The 20774-nt window shown below is 38.8% G+C and overlaps 2 protein-coding genes across 4 annotated transcripts in view; both read right to left on the bottom strand.

Moving 5' to 3' along the window:
• The window catches only part of Ddah1 (dimethylarginine dimethylaminohydrolase 1), a 267646-nt gene that overhangs the window by 76835 nt on the left and 170037 nt on the right, over positions 1 to 20774 (bottom strand). The window lies entirely within an intron of this gene.
• LOC134477892 (solute carrier family 2, facilitated glucose transporter member 3-like) overlaps positions 1 to 20774 on the bottom strand; it is a 98794-nt gene that overhangs the window by 40974 nt on the left and 37046 nt on the right. The window contains exon 1 of the mRNA XM_063257400.1: positions 1 to 20774. This exon is cut by the window's left edge and continues 40974 nt beyond it; it is cut by the window's right edge and continues 37046 nt beyond it. Within this exon, the coding sequence (XP_063113470.1) occupies positions 1656 to 3146 (1491 nt within the window). The 5' untranslated portion in view covers positions 3147 to 20774 and the 3' untranslated portion in view covers positions 1 to 1655.

Genomic DNA, 20774 nt, shown 5'->3' with positions numbered 1-20774 from the left:
GAAATGGAGATCAAGTTGCATCTGAGAAGAAAGTGTGAGGTATAAGAGCACTGAGAGATGAAGGGATGGTTGTGGAAATGCCAGGGACCATGTCAGGAGTCAGTCCTGCTGTCACTGCGACTGCCTGAACTCCTCCATTAGAAGCAAGTCTTCATTTGCTTCTTATTCCCCTGAAAGTTTAACACCTCCTCTTCCCACACCAGCATCCCCCAGAGCCACATGGCCAGTCTCACATTCTCCCATTTTCATTGTGCCTCCCTCCATCCAGAGTGAGACTGAGCCTCCTACCTTCAACTGCAGGATGCAAGGAGGTGGTTCTTCCCCCATTCTCCAGCAGGGAAGGACAGTCAACGGGTCTAAACTGAAAGCTCTGGGTGCAAATGCCACCCAGAGATATACACAGGGATGAGTTTTAATAGACTCTATTGGAAGGAAACTACAGGAACAAAAGAAGCAAGTGGCTGATAAACTACTTCCACCTGAGCAAAGTGACGGTACACAAATATTCCTACTCTCGCAAGTGTGGACAACAGTGCATATTTACTGACACTGCCTCAAACGTGTCTATTGGTAGGATTCAGGTCCCCCAGGGCACCTGACACGTGTCATGGTAACATAGTACAAGAGTAACTTGACATGGTAACAGACATGGATCCTACATTGACAAAATACTTAAAGCACACAGTGACTTTTCAGGAAAAATCCTCTCCTGGAGCCGAGGTTACCAATTCCAAATTACCCATGAGGAGTCTCCCTTGAATTCCTTTAAAGCTATAAGTTAAAATAAAAATCAACACATAAAATGTCCAAACAAAGTGGAGAAAGTGAAGTATCAAACCTTTACTGAGAACCAATATTTTAGATTCTTACTGAACACATGTGTGTGTGTGTGTGTGTGTGTGTGTGTGAGAATGTGGTGAACTACTTACTTAACATGTGATTCTTTCCACTGTAGGGGAAAGAGCTGTTTGGTCCAGAGAGGATGGGGTTGGGGGAAGGTTTTCTACAAATAATCTTTCATTCTTTGGACCACATCCAAAACCAAAACCCATGACCACCTTTAATTACCATGTCCATTTTAGTAACAATCCCAGAAAAAGAGCCATATATAAACTATAATCCTAAAGAAAACTTCCAATGGAAACTAGTAGTAGTTTTTCCTATACAGACACATGTCTTTTTTGAAATGAAACTTAAAGAGTCTGTATGTGAGACACAGAAATTGCTGAGGCCATGTGCTCACTTGGGGAACCACACTGCATCCCCTCTACTGACAAATGACATTTTCCCGAGTTTTCCCTTCTTTGGTACTAAACCTTCTGTATCTATAACCATTCTTCAAACATCTCCCTCTCATCTCCATTTCTTTACATTTTCACTATTTGGTAAAATACACTTAAATATTTATGCAATAAAACCCAGAATGAAGGTAGGTTCACCTGGTCTCTCCTACACAGAAGAGAAGGTCCGCGAAATGAAACACTCAGGAAGCCACTGTCCACTGGCTGACCCAGTGGGGCTCCCTGGAGGGTAAGAGGGGAACAGGAAGGCAGCACTCAGAAGCAGTCCTGCGCTCATCCTGGTGAGATCGCTCCCAGCTGAGCCGGGGGAGAGGCTGTTGTCTGCTATCCTGGAGGAGGGAGGTGAGAGTCAGTTCAGATGCCAGAGGCCATTTCCTTCTCTGGCTGCAGCCTGTTCAGCTCCACGGCGGGGCTCTTCTCAGATTCTGGGCCTTCCTGAGCGTACTCTTCAAAGACCCGTCTGATGTCCTCAAAAGTCCTGCCTCGGGTTTCAGGGACTTTGAAGAAGGTGAACAGTAAGAATATAATGAGGAAAATGGTGAAGATGATAAAAACGTAGGCGCCTAAAGAGGCCACAGCCAAGGGGAAGAGCAGTGCAACCAAAAAGTTGGAAGTCCAGTTAGAACACCCAGCTATGGCCATGGCAGCCGGGCGGGGTCCCTGGCTGAAGAGTTCAGCCACAATAAACCAGGGAATGGGCCCAGGTCCAATCTCAAAGAAGGCCACGTAGATCAAGATAGCCATGATGCAGATGTAGCTCATGAAACCGTATGTGTCCTTCAGTAACAGAGAGATCATCATGAAGATGGAACAAACAGCCATCCCTCCGAGGCCAATCATATGCAGACTCTTCCGTCCTGCTCTTTCCACCAGAAACAGAGAAACCATAGTGAAGACAGTATTGACCACACCTGCTCCGATGGTGGCATAGATTGGCTCCTGCACATCTGCATCCTGGAAGATTCCTGTTGAGTAATAGAATACAGCATTGATCCCAGAGAGCTGCTGGGATAGCTGGAGCACAATGGAGATGATAATGGGCTGTTGGTAGCTGCGGGACCTAAAGAGCTCCAGCACAGTGACTTTCTTTTCCTGGCTCATCCTAACACTCTCCTCTTTCATCTCCTGGATGCTCCGGGACACATCCAGGGTGCCCCACAGCTGCCGGAGGATCTCTGTAGCATTCGCCTCTTCCTTTCTGTTAAAGAGCAAGAATCTTGGACTCTCAGGGCAAAACGGAAGGGCTACACTTTGTAAGACGGCTGGAATGATGGGAAGGCCCAACAGCACAGGCCAGTCCCTTTCAGTACCCAAGATGGATCTTAAGCCAAAGATCTGAGCCACCAGAATCCCGATGACGATGGCTAGCTGGTGGAGGGTGCCGAAGGCACCCCGAAAAGCAGTGGGAGACACCTCTCCAATGTACATGGGCACAAAACCTGTGCAGAGTCCACAGAAGACACCAATGACCAAGCGGCCCAGTATCAGCATCTCCACAGACTCAGCCATCTTGCAAAAACCCATAAGGAAGCCACCAGTGATGGCCAAAAGGTTGACCATGAGCATTGAACTGCGCCTGCCAAAGCGGTTGACAAAGAGTCCAATGGAAAAGGAGCCAAGCATTCCACCCACAGAGAAGATGGCCACAGACAAGGACCAGAGGGTTGTAAGCAGCCCTTTACTGGGAGGCTTACCTAACTTCTCTGACAAGGTGTAGTTGAGAAAGTCTCTTATGATCGTCTCAGGAGCATTGATGACTCCAGTGTTGTAGCCAAACTGGAAAGAGCCAATTGCAGCAATACTGATGGCAAAGACCAGAGACAGGGTCACCTTGTGTGTCTCCATGGTCCTAATTCAAGTCCTAGGAAGATAGCTGGGGTGGGGTTTGAGAGCCACCACCCTCAGAGAACAAAACTTGCAAAATGTCTTTTTTTCAGGCAGGCAGTAAATTTTCTTCAGGTCCTCAGCATTGCTCAGTACTCTCGCAGAATCGTAGGCTTTTATAATCTTTGTAAAGGGTGGAGCCTACAAACCACCCAGGGCCCCAACCTGTATCTGCTCCAAATTGTGACCTCTGCAACTTTGTGATCTCTGTTTTCAGGACTTCAGTCACCCGCTTCACACTCTCTCCTTTCCAGGCAATCACATACCCCACCTCCCCTCCACCAACCACATCCTACCACTCTCTCCACCCCCTGGGGTTCTTTCCCCCTTTTACTTTCTTGAGTGCATTCTATCCTTTACCCTTGTGAAAGCAGTGACCGCCTCTTAAGTCTCACAGATAGATAAAATGCTACCAGAATAACCTGGAGAGAGGACAGACAAGTTACTTTTTTCTTACATGGTATTCTTAAGGGAAAAGAACAGCAATGAAGCTGAAATAGCTGAAATGAAGGAAATATTACCTTGAATTTTAAAAGAGGCAGCTTTTTAGTGGTGTTAAAATACTTATTCACGTTAATATTCATATGATTAGATCAATTTTGCATGTCTGTATCTGCTAATTTAAGCAACTCTTTTGAAGATAACAATATGCATTATTACAATTGTTGAAGTCCTATCATCTTGTTTTGAAAACTTACATTGTTATTGCTTTGCGTTTTTTATTGTTCTTGTAGTTGTTGCTTGTATGTCTCTTGTTTTTTGTTTTCCTTTTCTGTGTTTTTTTTCTCCTTAAAATACAATTTTTAAAAAGGGGCCAGAGATTTGGCTCAGCTGTATAAATGCCTGCCTGACAAGTGCAAGATTGTGAGTTTAACCCCAGGTACCATAAAAGAAAAGGAAAGACTTGTTTAACTGGAATCAGATATTTGATTACATGTACATTTCAAAAATAAGAAGCATTATTACTATCTTATTTAAAAGTAAACATTTTCATAAACTCTTTTGCACCTAGTTCTTTTTAAGTGTGTTCTGAAAGTGTAGCCTTAAAAAAAATCCATGTCTCTCTTCAGCCAAGGAAAAACGTGAGCTTTTCCTCAGTCAAAAGTCTTTCACACAGTTTAAAAAGACAGCACACAACACTTTCCTATACTGTTGTAGTCAGAGGTTAGTGTGATCGTTTTTTCTTTCTGAATTCTTTAATTTCAGTTACAAATGTAGTGTGCTTTATGAATTTTCTGATAATTTACAACTGGCCTAAAGTTTCATTTCTAGAAAATACAATTTGCCATAAAAAATCTTCTTAGAATTCTCATTTTTGCTCCAAAAATATTAATTTAACCTTGCTGATCCAGGTCCTCTTGAGAGAGCTGAGTGCGTACCCACAGAGGAGCGCCTGTTTCCCGTGATAAGAAGGGATCGGTCCGTGTTGGCTGTGGGCTGAGACCCTCCCTGAGGGCCTGATAGTGTTTGATCCGGTGAGCCATGAAAGAACATTTGTGAGAATTTTGTCCTTGGATATTTAAACTGCTTGGTTTACCAAAAAGAATGACAGAAGAAAGCAAAATGAAATACATTGGTTACATCCAAGAAAAATCTGAGAAGAACCATTCAAAACGTGCAAGACACACCGTACTTTACATGTACTTGAAGGCTCATTTCTGTAAGCGCCTCCTAAACATCCCTAAGCTCTACTCTTTAGGAATCTTATTTCCAGGCACAGTGTCTTGGAGCATTTGCAGTTTTTCAATTGGAACTCTCAGCGCTTTACTTTAAAAACAGCCTAGAGTCAGAAACTGAAATACTGATCTATTTTTCAACCCTCCAGTTGCTCCTTAGACGACGTAACATTAGAATTTCTGAACAAAGGATTCTTAAGGCTGGCTATAGTTCAGGCAAGTCCTAAACTTATTAAGGGGAAAATAACTTATTCTCAAAGGAAAAAAATTACATCTCTCTCCGGTTGGAAAAAGATCTATTTTTTTCCCTCATGCTGAATTACGTATTAAATCAGTTCAAATTTTATTTTGGACCATTATTCTGTAATTTTAAATAGCTATTAAAATAAATGGATGGTTCAGCCTATTTTATGTCTAGTTGTTTACCAGAAAAATAATTCCAAGGGTAGGAAGTGTAAAATAGTTTCCCCTGTGCAATGATTAACAAATGGATACATGTTGTACTCTTGGCAAGTTTATTTGTTATATTTTAACAATGTAGTTGTTGACAATAAAATACATTTGTTAGTACAAAACATTGTATATATCTTAAATCATAACTGTTTCCCTCCTTCTGCTACTATTGTTTTCTTTCTTTTCTTCTGATATTGGGAATCAACTCCAGTTCTTACACATGCTTGCCAGGCAGCACTGTGTTGCTGAGCTATACATCCCTGATCCTGCTACATTTAATAGGTTAAGAAATCTTTCTATAACTAGTTTCAAATAAATTAGAATGCTTTAAGTCCAAGGCCTCTCCCCACTAGTTTATGGAATTTTCTTTTTAGAACTACATATTGTAAAATTAAGCTAATCCATAAAGTGCAAATCTACATTACCACAGCTGACAAGTACTATGCGTCCAGTGATATTCATTTCTTAGAGGATACTACCAGTTCCTAATGAGCCATTATAAATGGAACTTCTGCTGCAGGATTGCAGCTGACAAATTGCATGACCATGTTCGAAAGGGTACTGCTGAGTTTCATCTGTGCTTACCATAGCTGACTGCCATTCAAAATGGCTTTAGGGGAGCAGTTCCTCTGCAATCTTTTCAACAGATTCTGTTTCAGCATCTACCTGTGTTACTGTAGAATGGTCTGACCCAGATTGAGCCATGGAGCAAATAATAACACGAACTGCTACCCCAGACAGAAAAAAATAGGAGTTAATTTTCCAGACTCTTGTGGGAATACAGAGCATGTCTGCTGAAACTGAATCCAAGCGTTCAATGGCATTGTAGACTCAAGTATTTCTTTATATTCTATGTAATGGCTTTTCCGTTCTTGGTGTTTTATAACACGTTTCTGAGCCATGATTTAGCAAGTGAGGAAAATTGTCTCTCCCAGTTTTTTTTTCTCTTTCTCTCAAACTGACTTATACAAGTTATAATTGCAAAGTGAAACTTGAACAGAAAACCAGAGGGGTTGTTCCATGTAGGGGTTTCTTTGAACCCCATTTCTGCAAACGAAGTCAGTTTATGCTGATTTTTTTTTTATATGGGAGTACATTCTGTTGTTAGACATTAAACCTGGACTTCTTTTCTTTAGGTTTTGTTTTGCCTCATTTTTGTCAGCAAGTGACTACTACTCATCTGTTCTAGAGGAGCCTGACAATATAATTGCTAACAATAAAATTCATTAGTTAATACAACATATCTACATTGTATTTTAGATCACAACTATGTTCCCGCTTCTGCTAGTTTTATTAGGTTAAGAAATCGTACTATAACCACTTTTTGACAAGTTCTTAAAATATTTTTCAGTGCGCCTGCCTGCATGCATGTGCACACATACACAGTTTGTGGAACTTTCCTTTAAGAATTACACATTGTAACTCTCATACTCTCTCTCTCTCTCTCTCTCTCTCTGTCACACACACACAACACACATTCACACACACAAATTTAGAAAATCCAGGTCAGCGCTGCAATTCACATGTGCTACATTCTCCTTCTACCATCTTCAACTTTCTCTGGAGAAGAACAAATACGTTTCTTTTGCTGGTGTCAAGTTCTTTGAGGCCTTCCCTTTTTTATGCAGTTGCTTTCTGATAATTTATCAGTTCTGTATAGCTGCCATTTCATACAATCCTTAGAGCAACATGCTAGCAGTTCTTTTCAGTTTAATTAGGCAATCCAAATGGGTATGACTCTGATTCAGTTTGACCAACTGTCTAACATAACAAAGATTACCTAAAAGAAATAGGGTTTAAATTATATCTAAGATTACAGAAGGAAACAGCCAAATACCTGAGGAAGAGTATTGTTTTTCTTGATACCTGAAAAACTCATTATGAAAATATGGTACTAGGTCCTGAAAAGGCCATACATCATCAGGTTGTTAGTACAGATATGGAGATGTTGTCTTTAAACACAGGTGTCAGGAAGCTTGCGCATATAAATGGGGTCATTCCTTACATTCGGTAAGCTGGGTGTAAAGTCTTTAAAAAGTAATGTTCTGGGTCAACAGTAGCAGGGATCGTACCAAGAGATGGCCCATTTCCTGCGGCACAGCTGACCTCGTGTGCCTTCCAGACAGCCCTGCTCTGCAGTGGTACATGGCAAATTGGAAATGCCACATGGGAACCGAAGTCTTGGGAGAAGGTAAGCTCCTCTGTGAGAAATGGGGGACCTCAGATAGAGTGGAAGGGCAAGCTCTGTATATGTTTTGCTTCTCTCCAAGAAGCCAAGATGCATGGCTCCTCCATGTCTTCTTATCCCAAGGCCCTGGAATATTTTCACCCACCCACCTGAATATATTCCCATTGAAATCAGAAATAAAACAAAACATGTTGTCTACTTAAAACAGTGTTTGGCTGTGAGCTTTTAAGAGCATATTGATATTAGCTAACTGAGAACTGGCATTTATCTAGGAGACCTTATGTGTCAGAGCTGTTTCCTGGTTTGAATCTTTACAGTAAGAACCTGGTGTGACATGCATTGTGCTTTCACTATAGATAGAAAAGTTAGGGCCCAAACTGGTTGAGTAACTTGGTCACGGTCACACAATACAGAGCTTGGACAGACCAGGTCTGTTTGACTCCAAAGTCCATGTTCCATCCCAAAAGTTCCTTTAAAAATAGTTGATGTAGTCATCATGGGGCATTTATGAAATACGATTTCATCTTGGGGAACCAAGAGAGAAGATTACCTCATCATTAGATCTAAATCCAATAAGCTTAAAATAGCTTGTTTTTAAGCTCATTATAGTCTCTTTTAAAATATACAGTCCCAATTATCCCTTTTCTCTTATTAAAATATTAGCCTCCATGATAAATTATGTGAATCTCAAGGTCAAATTGTTACCAAGTAAAAATGAACAGAAATAAAATAACTATCAAATATTTTAAAACTCAAAGTATTCAGAAATGACATACATATAAAATATGTGTAAGCATAATAAACATTTAAAAATTATTTTCAATGGACGAAAATTATGTTTGTGACATATTACATCATTCTGCAATAAATATATATAATGGAATTACCAAATCAAGCTAATTAATATATATATATATAACCACATATATTTTTCACATATCTGTGATGAGAATGTCTAAAATCTACTTTTAGTTATTTATAACTATTTAATATATTGTCATTAATATAAAGAATAGACTATACTTTAAACATTCATAAAAAACAAGCTAAAATTACATACTTTTATATTGTAGTAGTTTTTAATTTTTACATTTTTAAAAATGATTACATCAGAGCCTTGAAATAATATGCAACATTACAAAAGGTCTTTGTGAGTCAAAGAGAAACAAGGAAAATTAGAGCATATTTAATAAAAATTAAGGAAAATCTTCTTTATAAACACACACACACTTTATTTTTTCAGAGTTTAGACTTCTCTCTGAGTTTTTGTGTTTGATATCTATGTTTGCTTTTCAAACATTTCCACTTCCTTCACCCACATATTTTGGAATTATAGGCAAGGTATGTTCTGTATTTTCCCAGCAGAAAGAACTCCAGCTACACACAGACTTTCCTATTGCCCCCAAATTAAAGTTCCAGGCAAAGTTTTAATTACTAATTTAGGAAAAATGAGACATTTTAAGACAATATATTTAGCCCTTTCTACAGGCCATCGAGAATAAAACCTTAGTATGCTTGAAAAATCTCTTAGCAACTGAGAGCGGAGCTGGCCAACAATGGATGATTCATTGATTTAGCTTGAGTGTGCAGCAATGTCTGCCAAAAGGTCTGAATAAACTCACACTGCTAGACACTATGGTACAACGTACCCTGACCTCTTTTAAAACTCTATCAGAGCGGAAAGTTAAACTTGCAGCTTTCCAGCAATTCGCGGGCATCTGCAAATATGCTTGAATTATAATATCTGCTTCTATAACAACTGATAGGCTTTCTTAGATTATCGTTTTCATCTAATTAGACAATGGTTGCTACTAATCAGAGATTTCAAAGGGACACCACTGTATGTTTCAGCACTAAATATAAAGGTTGTCTATTCAATTTAAAGATGAAAAGAGGCTTTTTGAAATCTGAAAGTGAAAGAACTGATGGTTGGCTTTTTGTAATATTGATCCAGGGATTTTATAATAATTTGCACACTTAAAATTAACAAACATTACATAATTTGTATCTGTCTGTATGTACATAGTAGAGATTATATCAGGAAATTCTATATTTAAAATTCAAAAGAGTTCAGTTCTTTTTATTTAAATCTGTCATTTGTTTCCTGCAACACCCATTTTTGGGGTATTACTACTTTTGTTTTAAAACTGGATAACCATGGGATTTTAAACTGACAAATTTGAGCTTGCAGCCATTCCAAGACAGATACAGGCTTATAATACGGATTTTCTTGTTTAAAATGTGGTATTAGATCCATTGCATTTCTTTGTCACAAATAATTTCAGAAGTTGTAATAAAAATAATCCATGAAACTAAATCCTTCTTTTGCAGTATTACAAAGACATACTTACTAATTTCCTTTGCCCTTGACAACGTATGAATGAAAGAGGAATTTTTTACCTTGAAAAAATCTCTGCTTTTGGCTGCTTTATTTCATTTCCTCTTTTTCCTTCCTCTCCCTGTCTCCTTCTTGCTTTTTTGGTAAAGTATTCAAACAAGGTTAACCACTTTCCTGACATTTACATAATTATATGCATGAAGTATGCAATTTTGATTTGTGTTTTTCTTTGTTGTATATATTGTCATGGATTCTATTGCTTTTTTGAAAAAATCACTTCCTGGGAATCTTATTGTTTTAGTACATATAAATGTAATTCATTTTAAAAATTGGTAAAAAGCAAATTTCATTATATGCCGCTTATTATTTTGAAGTAGAGCAAATTACATCCACTGACATGCATATCTTATTCATGTCTAAGCTGTTGCCCATGGGTTGGATATGCTCCTCTTATAACAGAAAATCTTAAAGGATAAGGGAAGTTTTGTTACTTATACACATTCATTCTATTACATATTTACTACACAGTCCAAGATAATTTCCCTTTCTTTAATGTGAACCAGGCAAGCCAGGTGTTTCAACTCACAAGCTGCAGGTTGGATATGCATGAATGGGCAAACCGAATGAAATGGTGCATAGAAAATTACAAATAAATGAGAACATTTAATTTTTTGTTTACTTCCTTTATGGCAATTCTGTAAATCCAACAGCAGTGGAAGCAAGGAATAGGGGCTTCTTATATGGAACAGTGCAAAAAGGATAGGAAGGTGGGAGGATGGAAATCTTGGAAGAAAGAAGCCATGTCAACTTGGAGATCCCAACAGAAGGCAGACAGAACACACAGGCCGATGCCGAGTGCCCTCCAACCTCATCTTGCCTCTCCATTCCTATGGTCACTGTTAGTCCAGGCCCAGGGTTTCTAGTGTGAACTATTCCAGGAGCTCTGAGTCCAGTGTTTTGTCTTTCCAATCTACAGTAGAGATTTTCCCAAAGAGCAAGACCTGGTCATAGCACAGCCTGAATGAAACACCTTCATTACTTTTTTCTAAAACTATAATACATGACCCATAATCATTTATCATTGCCGCCTGGTATTAGACTCTAGCCTAATTTTCCTCCTGTCACTTTAAGTTCTGGCTACATTAAACATCCTAGTGTTCTGTGGAGATTTTTCTGTTACACCTCTGTGCTTTTTATATATACACCTAAAATATCTTTCATCTTTGTCTGCCTGGATCTCCTACATATAGTTCTGGATCCAGATTAACATTGCCTCTGTAGTGAAGGGTTAACTTCCACAGCAGGTGTGTAGTTCTTTCTAGGCTCCCAGAGCAGTTGGCATTCATTTCTATATTAGCATTTAACACTGTTCCAAGCCAGTGAGAAACATCCCTTTCCTTCTGGTGTAGCAACCTTGGGGAACAAGAACTAACAAGGAGCATGGACTGGAAGTATGGCGGTGGGAAGGACGGAGGGAGAATCTCTGAAAGGGTACAGCTATCATCAGAGGGGGCCTGGATTGCTGTAGAGAGGGTGGTTCGTCTGTGGGGGACAAGATAATGTCTTAAGAGCCAGCTCTACTCTCAAGCACATGCTTTGTAGATCACTACCTGAGCGCCTTGGCAGGGACCCACAGCAGCCAGTTTTGGTGTGGCCCACAGATTTTCACAGCCTTACAACAGACACTTCAGGGCATGATGAAGCAAACCAAGAACATTCTGATAGGGAGGCCGAAGTCTAAAGAAATACCAATAACTTAAAAAAAAATAAATAAAATTAAAAAAAAAAAAAAAAAACCAATAACTTGCTATTAACTCATTGGGTTAAATAAATTAAACATCTGAGGGAAGAAATCTCAGTATGTAACTTAGAGTATGATTTAAAAACCAAACTAAAAATGTTGAGGTCAGGTATAATAAAGAAAAATTCATATACCTGGAAAAACAATTAGAATGCTAACAGGCCTGCCTGAAGTAGGAGGCTTATTTGGTTGACAAAGTAAATGGTGACCCTGAAGGGGGGATTGATGCTGTGTTTACTACCTTGCTGTGCAGTCCCTGTCAGTCTCTTTCACTAAATGGCATTTCTGGATCACCAGCCCTTACCAAAGTGTCCATGGAATATACATCTGTCTTTATCCAGAAGCCAGGACAGCAGACAATTAATTGTATTGGGTCTTAAATATAAACGCAGTGAAAGAGACATCTGAAGCTCCTGATAGCTGCCTTGATGACAACTGCCGTGCCATTTGAGGGTAAGCACTGTGTCTCACTATCTTTTTGAGGTTTCCACAGAGGGCTGCTGCTGAGGTCTCCTCAGAACTATTCTGGTCATGCTGGCTTCTGCTCTGAAAGGCAAGAATCTTAAGCAACTACAGAAAGGTCAGCTGAACCGCAGCCTCAATCAATAGCTGGAAAAGGATTTAAAAACTGATGAAAGCAGAACCCCCAGTTTACCCAGGCCTGCTCTGCAATAATATCATTAGGGCTTCCTTCCGAATTATTCCACCACTGTAGAATGTGCTTGCACAACTGGGAAGAGAAAGAGGACTGGTTTTCAAATTCCTACGTGTATCAAATTCTAGGCATAAGGCCAACAGTAGGAAATAAAATGTGTCTTTAAAAAAATTAATTTAAAACATTTGAAAGGTTCTAAGCCTGGGATGGTATCCCATTTACTATAGACTGTCATTATAATTCCACTCCATCTGACAGCAAGCATTTGTTGAGTGTAGAGTCTGCTATGCTATATGAGATGTTCAGCACAATTGGCTAAATGACACAAATGAAGATAGAAATATTGAGTCTGCTGGTGGAAATACTGAGTTTTATCTTTCGGGGGGTCTTCTACCACTTGTTTACCTGGTTCTTATAGCTAGTCCCTCATGACAAATTACAATGTCCCTTCCACTGTGGACAAGCACATCTTCCTGTGACTATAGTCTCTGGTCTTTGCTGTCTTTGCCTGAGCTTGATTATTTCTCACTGAAGATTTCCCCTCTTACCTGAGGTGATATGGCTCAGAAATTTTTCTTTGCTTCCCCCTAATTCCCTCCTGTCCTCATCATGGTAAAGGTATGTATTGAGGGGACTTTGTCTCCATCCTTGGAAAAGCACAGTCAGTTCCCTAGGAAATAATGTAATCTCTCCAAAAGAGTACCAATTTTATGTATGAAATATTTTTAGGAAAGGTTACTTTGTTAATGCAGTCTAGGAATATAGAGCTAATACAAAATGTAAGATGAATTCATTACTTAATACAAGAATTAATAAAAATAAACAATTGTTAAAATATGCAATGTTATGTAATGGAATGTATAAACTAGCTTGCGTTATGGAGCTTATCAAGCTCCAGCTATTTTTGATAGAATCAAGGAAATTTAGCATTCTTTAAACAACAGAACCGTATCTCTGATAACAAAGAAGAAAAGGAAATTTACTCACAGATTTACCATGTAAGGACACTAGGTCCCAGTCTGGTGAACCTGTGCCTTCGCACATATTTTTTGCAGCTGCTGATACACTTTAGGGCCAAAGCTAAGCTTTGAAAGTTAGGATTCCTGCGTGTTGTGATAATCAGCTGGGGTTTGGAAATGCCTTCAAAAATCTAATGCTCTGGCACTCTAACAAGGCTTCTGAAAAAACAATTTGACATCTGGAATCAAGTATTTTGTGAAAGTCCAAGACCAACAGAGCAAAGAACATTTCTTTCATTAATAGTTAAAATACAGTACTTCCTTATCCTTCATAAAAAAAATTGGGGTCTTTTATAAGGAAGCTGAGATGGTTTATACTAAGATATGCCCAAAAGTAATATATAAAAATCTAGATGCTCTAGATATTTATGACCGAGTATCTTTTCCAAATATATTTCTTTACTCTTTCAGCATCACTTTCTCTTTGAAAACTCAAATCTGAAAAAGGAAACAAACTATCAAAGCCACACCTTCTTCACTTAACCTTCCTAAAAGTCTGTTAACTGAGGACGAGAAAAGAACCTGAAGTTTCATCTTCTCCTAAATTCTCCCAAAGAGTTTATGAAGTGGACAGGGAAGCAAGGTTTGTCCACATTGTTCTTGACTTTTGTGCAGCATGCCTTCCTCCCGGATATGGGGCAGGACCCCTCTGGAATGACAGTCTTCAAGGGAGAAGGAAGGATGACGTTTTCTTTATGGTGCTGAGAATGAAACCCAGGGCCATATGCATGCCAGGCAAGAGTTCTACCACTGAGCCAATCCCCAGTCCAAAAGTGACTTTTCTAGGTCATAGTAACTGATCAACAGAAAAAGTGGTTGTGTCTATTGAATGTATAATTCTCTAAAAAATTTTATATTGTTTTTAAAACATATTAAAATGTGTCCCCTACTAAAGTGCGGAGTATGTATCAGACACTGTACATTTATCTTTCAAAACAGTAATTATTATTCTTTTATTTTTATGAGTAATTAGTACAGGGAAATAGGAGATCTGCAATAGAGAAAGGGAAAGAAACAGAACAATGAAACAGAAGAAGGCACAAACAGATCCACACATACCCATCAGGGACATAACTCAGGTCAAAGGGGGCATTGTAGATCAGCAGGCAAAGGACAGACCACTTAATAATGGTGGCTGGAAAGTCAGTTCGGCATGTGGGCAAAAAGAAATTGGATTTATTTTTCATATGATGTAAGAGTATATTCCAGGAAGTAAGGTCTTAAATGTGAAAGGTAAAATTCTAAACCTTTTAGAAGACAGTATCAGAAAAGGACCTGATCATGTAAAACAAAAGAGCTCTAGCAGAGCCACAAACTTGGAGACTATATTTGCAGCACATTTGTTATCAATGAAGGGGTTTCCCAGAACACATACAGAACTCCTTGGTAAAGAACAACAGTCCAATAGAAAAATAGGCAATTGATTCACCCATTGCAAAGAAGCAAAGGAGAGACCTGAAGTGCCTGGCACATGGGAGATACCCAAACAATATTTGTAGGGTGAATGAAAACATAAATAGCCCATAAACACATGAGAAGATACCTAATTGGAGAAAGAAACATGGAAGCCACAATTGGATACCATTTCATAGTTGCTACTCTAGAAAAACTAAGCTCAAATAAATTTGGAATCCTGGAGAGGATGCAGTGCATTGGGCACTCTCATCCATTGCCTGTGGGAACAGAAACGGGAAAATTTGTGGAAAATTTTGGCATTCTTTACTATAGCTCAAAATCTTGTACACATTATAGTCTGGTGCCACTTCTCAATATCTACCTGTGTAGCCTATGTCAAAGAAACTATTAAATATAGGACTGGTCATCATAGCAGGAAACCAGAAACAACCCAAATCTAAGTCAGCTGTAGGATGGATAAACTGTATATATTCATAGACTGGAATACAGTACAATGTTAAAGATCATGTACAAATATACGAAATATGATTCTATTTACATAAAATTCCAAACCAGAAAAGACTAAACACTGTACTATTTTAGGAGAAAGTGGATAAATTACAATGAAAAATAAGCAAATAAGCTAACATAAAATTCGGATGAGTAGCTTTCTCTGTGCAGAGGAATGTGATTTAGGAGAGATTCACAGGCACCAAATTTTGCATCCTTAACCTGTGCAGTAAGCAGAGAAATATTCCTACTGTTTTTCTTTAAACTGTTCACATGTGTTATATAATACTTCTCCATGCTGAAAATACTTTTTTTTTTCTTTTGTTGTCATTGCGGTGCTGGGGATCTTTGTACATGCTAGGTAAGCTCTCTCTCACTAAGCTCCATCTTCAATCCATCTTCAATACTTTTAAAACATTTTTAAAAAATCAAATACAAGCCATATTTGTAAAAGAATTAAATTCTTCCTGAATCTTGCCACAGGAATTATCTATTTATCTAAATTATATCAGGAAAGTCACAATATGACAAGTAAAATAGTCCTCTAATTTATTTATGTTGAAATTTGCATTTTTAAATTTTGATTTTGTTTATATAAGAATGTACTGGTATATTATTTACTTCAAGTTATGAAGAAACTATATATATTTTTTTCAGATCTGTTACTTAAGAACATTGATCACATCATCACAATCTTTTTGACTGTGGTTTTAGCTTCCTTTAGCAAATAGTATTTGATTAGTTTGATTATCTGCAGAGAAATGATTATGAAGTTAATAACATTTGATACTTCTTTTCAAAAACAGATGTCTCAGCCCTGGGCAGTGACCCACACTTGTAATCCCCAAGGCTGAGGCAGGAAGATAGTTTTGAGCTATGAGTTCAAGGCCAGCCTGGGCTCCATAGTGGGTTCAAGGCCAATCTGAACTGAAGGGTGAGGCCTTGTCTCAAAAAAGAAAAAAAAAAAAAAGTAAAAATGGATGCCTGCAGTTTCTGCGAAAAGAATTTAAAATGGTATGATCAAATGTGGAGAGTTAGACGCCTTTACTGTTTTTTTTCTAATCAGTTACTAATGTTATCTTGGCAGTTTTTGCTGGGTAAATGTTCCTACATGTAACGTCCTGAAAGATAACACTGAATTTTATTTTTTAGAAAACACTTATTGTGGATGAAACCCACTATGCAATGATCCAATTACAAGGTGAAAAAGATCCGATTCTAGTGAAGGGACTCTGGGCACCTGGGGAGGAGATGTAGGTCCCCGCGGTCAAGCTGGCTGGGAAGGCCAACTGCATTGGTGGAGCACAGCAAGCAGGCAGAAGCTGGCTCTGGCCAAGAACCTGGCCTCCTGGTGGGGGCTGGAGCAGTCTGCGCTGCTGGGGAAGAGGCAGAGAGGGGAGAAAAGCCAAGACCGGCAGTGGTCAGGAGCCCGATTCACGCAGACAAGTGGGTTCAACAGGCATTCTAGGAGTGTTGGTCCCACCTTCCGCATCACGCTAGGCTCCACCGGCCCCTCCCCACCCCCTCGAATACTAACAGGCCCCCTCCTAGCTCAGCTGATAGAGCAGTCCAGTCACATTTTCTGACAATTTAAGGACCAGGTCCTTTGAAGAAAACCAAGGTCTCTGAATTCCACCTCATCCTAGGGAAATTTGAGAGCCTTAAAAATATCCCTCTTTATCAGCATCCTTAGACATAGTCCTCCTGTAATTGGTACTGTCTCCTGCAGTATTATCCTGCACAAAGAGAATAAAACAATGTCTAACTGACATCAATGACCCTCAAATGGCATCTATTTGACTTACTTTCACTGTAAAAACTGTATCTCTCATGAGCTGAAGAGTAAATTTTGGAAATCAATGAGAAGTCATTGCAAAATATAGCAACTTGAAAATGCAAAAACAATTCACAGGCAAGTGGAGAGCCTTTAAAATATGTACTTCAAGAATGTCTCAGAAATATGACTATTACACATATTTACACACATTTACTGTTTTACTAATGATTATAAGCCATGCTTTGTGGAAAGGCTGTAGGAAGCAGAGGATAAGCCTTTCGAGTTTGATTAGGGAATGGGCATAATGACCAAATCTACAGAGCCCTGTGAAAACATTAGGTAAGAGGCTGAAATAGCCGCTGCATCTCTTTGAACCTCGTTTGTTATTAAGTTTGCTGCTGCTGCTGCAGGCAGATAAGATTCAAGACCGAACACAAAAACATACATTTGTTTCAGCAAGTGGTTTATCTCAGCATCTGCATCTACTCTAGTCAAATAACTGGATCTCAAAAAGCACTTTCCTTTTCCGTTCTAACAATTTAGGGTTCTCTGTAATGTGGGAAAAAAAGCCTGAAAACATGAAAGGTTAATTTTTCTTCTGTTCCATTAAAATAAGACCAATAGACTTCAATAAAACAAGAAATTTATGAAGTTTCTTAAAAAAACAAATTTTATACAGTTTTCATTACATAATTTGACACATCTGGGGTTTATAATTTATAGAACAGAAAGTGAAAGACCATTAGTTTGGCTCAGAACAGGGGAGTTTTATGATCTAAAACTCTGGTGGAACATAATTTATGAACCGAATACCAAAGAGAAGGTCTCATAATTTATGAGGATTTAATATTTCATTTACATATTTTGGTTGAATGTCCAAATTTTTTAAAAAGCCAACAAATGTTTTATCTTTTAGTCTCTTGTGCAAGCAAAGAGGCAAACGTAGCATCTCTTCAGATCTGGGAAATGTTCTCCTCAGCACTCAGGAATGCTGATGCTGCTCCTATCAAGGCAATGCCCATATCCCTGGACTTCCCTGGCCCACTGGAATTGGCTCCTGATGCAGGAGGCTGAAGCACCAAGGCCATCATGGTCACTGGGGCACAAGGGCTTGAAGTACAGATCATGGGCCAGGACAGGAGAAGCCAGTCAGGTCTTCCTAACCTGGCTCTGGCTGTGCCCTCTGTTCCTATGCAGTTGGGCTGAGGCCAATCAACAAGAGGCAAAAGTGCCTTTCATTCCTGTCAGAAAGCCTGCAGCAGCCCAGCCCTCCCTCCTGAGCAAACCTGTGAGGCAGGGTTTGTCAATCAGAGTTTCCCTAGGAGATTATTCTCACTGAGTTTTACATCACTGTGTCCTGTGGTTGTGTAAAGTAGCAGCCCTTAGACAAGAAGTCTGGGTAACATTTTTAAAATAAAGCTTAGTTTTAGGATAGTTTTGGATTTACAGAAAAATCATGAAGCTAGTACAGAGAGTTCCCTTGCATACTTGTAGCCAGTTTTCCTAGTATTGACATTTTCATTAGTATGGTACATTAACAACTATTGGTACATTGTTAGGAAAAGGAGAAATAAATCTAGGCTACCACACTGAGTTGAGTCCTCATGACTCCCTAGGCTCCTCTGTCTATAACTTTTTAAACTTCTCTTATTTTTGATAACCTTGACAGTCTGACAGTTTTGAGGAGTACATATATATTTCTTCTCTCCTCTCCTCTCCCCTCCCTCCTCCTTTCTTTCTTTCTTTCTTTCTTTCTTTCTTTCTTTCTTTCTTTCTCTCTCTCTCTCTCTCTCTCTCTTTCTTCTTGTCTTTCTTTCTTTCTTTTTCTTTTTTCTTGTCTTTCTTTCATTTTCTTCCCCAAATCACTTCTTTGGGTTTCCCGTTTGCCTCCTGGGTTTATGTTTTAGGTTTATGTTTTTTGCTTGGAAGAGGAGACCATAAGGTAAAGAGTCATTTTTATCACATTGTACCAAGAACACACCACATTATCTACGTGGGTTATTCCTGCTGATAGTGACCTTGAGCACTTGGTTATGACAGTGTTTGTCAGGCTTGTCCCTCCCCCTCCCCTGCTCCCTTTTCCACACTCTACCTTTGGAAGACAAGTCACTGTGTGCAGCCCACACTTGGGTTTGAGCAATTTTGTTCTCTGAGGGCAGAGTATCCACGTGAGTATCACATAAGAAAGTTGCCTTTTCTCCAGCCTGCACTTACTCAGTCATTTGTTTACATCAAGACTGACTCAAGATACTTATTTTATATTTTAGGTTACAATGCAATAGGATTTTACTTCCTTGCTCAAATTATTTCACCTTTGGCCACTGGGAGTTCTTCCTTTGGCTCTCACAGACGTCTCTGACATATTGCATCATGGTGTGTGGTTTTTGTTTGTTTCGTTTAGCACTTGCTTACTTTCTACCACTATAAGCATGCCAGGCTTCTCGCATATTTTCCTGTCTTTAAAAAAGCCAGTTCTCTAAAGGGCCCTGGCTTTTTTATTAGAGAGTGGTATTAGAAACCAAGCTCTGGAACTAGGTTTCTTGCTGCTTCTGGGTATTGTTACTTATAAACCCTCTCAGCTGTTCTCATGCATCAAAACATACATATACATCCATATTTCTGTGTGTAACCATCTGTAGCTATATTAAGCTAAACTTAAATGCGTACTGCTCCCTCCAATTCTAGTTCAGTACCATATGGATCACGCTAGTTTTCCTTGCTTATCTGTAAACTTCCAGTCCAGGGTGACAGCCTAAGCTTTACCATCTGCCATCCATTTACTTAACTGTTCAATTCCAGTACACATTATGGCCGTTTTTGGAATTGCCAGCTTGTATTTCCAAGGGAAACAATTTTATCAGCTACACTGCAGTGTTCATACATAGTTTCTTTTGCTTTTAATCTAACACATTCATTTCTAAAATTACTTAGATCAGCAGCTCCCTCCCTCACCCTCTTCCATGCAATGAAGTTAGTGTTTTTATCAGATTTTGCTTTCCAATCTCCAACTCCCAATCTCCCCAGTGATTTTGTTGATGTTGTTGTTGCTGTTGTTTATGTGCATAAATTAAATTTTTTTTTTGCACAGCGAAGAGTATAAATGGGTGTTGAAAAATCCACGATGTCATCTATCTATAATTACAGTATCATTCAGAATAGCTTCACTGTCCCACGAAAGCTTCTCTACTTCACTAATCCAGCCGTATTCTCTCCCTAAATCAAAGGCAACCACTGATCTTTTTTTGGAAAGCTCGGTTTGTCTTTTCTAGAATGTCATGTAACTGGCATTATACAGTAATATAGTCTTTTTAAACTGGTTTCTTCCACTTAAAAACATGAAAGTAGATTTATTCAGATGTTTTATAAATTGACTTTTCTTTCTTCTTACTGCTGAATAATATTCTTATATAAATATACCATAGCTTCCTTTTTATCCATTGACCTGAAGAATAACATTTTGATTGCTTTCTGGTTTTGCTCACAAGTATATAGATGCAAGACACATGTATATGTAGGTTTTTGTGGGAACATGGTTTTCAATTTATTTGGGGTAATTAGGAGCATAACTGCCAGATTCTATGGTAAGATTGTGTTAGTTTGAGAGAAACTGCCAAAATAGCTGTGCCATTTTACATTCCTACTAGCAATGAGCGAGAGTTCCTGTCCTTGCCGTGCAACGACCCTGACAGATTTTTTTATTTCAGCCATTTTAATAGGTGAATGATGGTACCTCATTTTAATGTGCAAATCCTTAACCATGAATGTTGAGTATCTTTT

Source organism: Cavia porcellus, unplaced genomic scaffold (assembly GCF_034190915.1).
Source record: "Cavia porcellus strain 051 isolate PalLab524CR breed Dunkin Hartley unplaced genomic scaffold, mCavPor4.1 scaffold_1, whole genome shotgun sequence".
NCBI lineage: Eukaryota > Metazoa > Chordata > Mammalia > Rodentia > Caviidae > Cavia > Cavia porcellus.
This window is presented reverse-complemented; position numbering and strand designations above follow the sequence as displayed.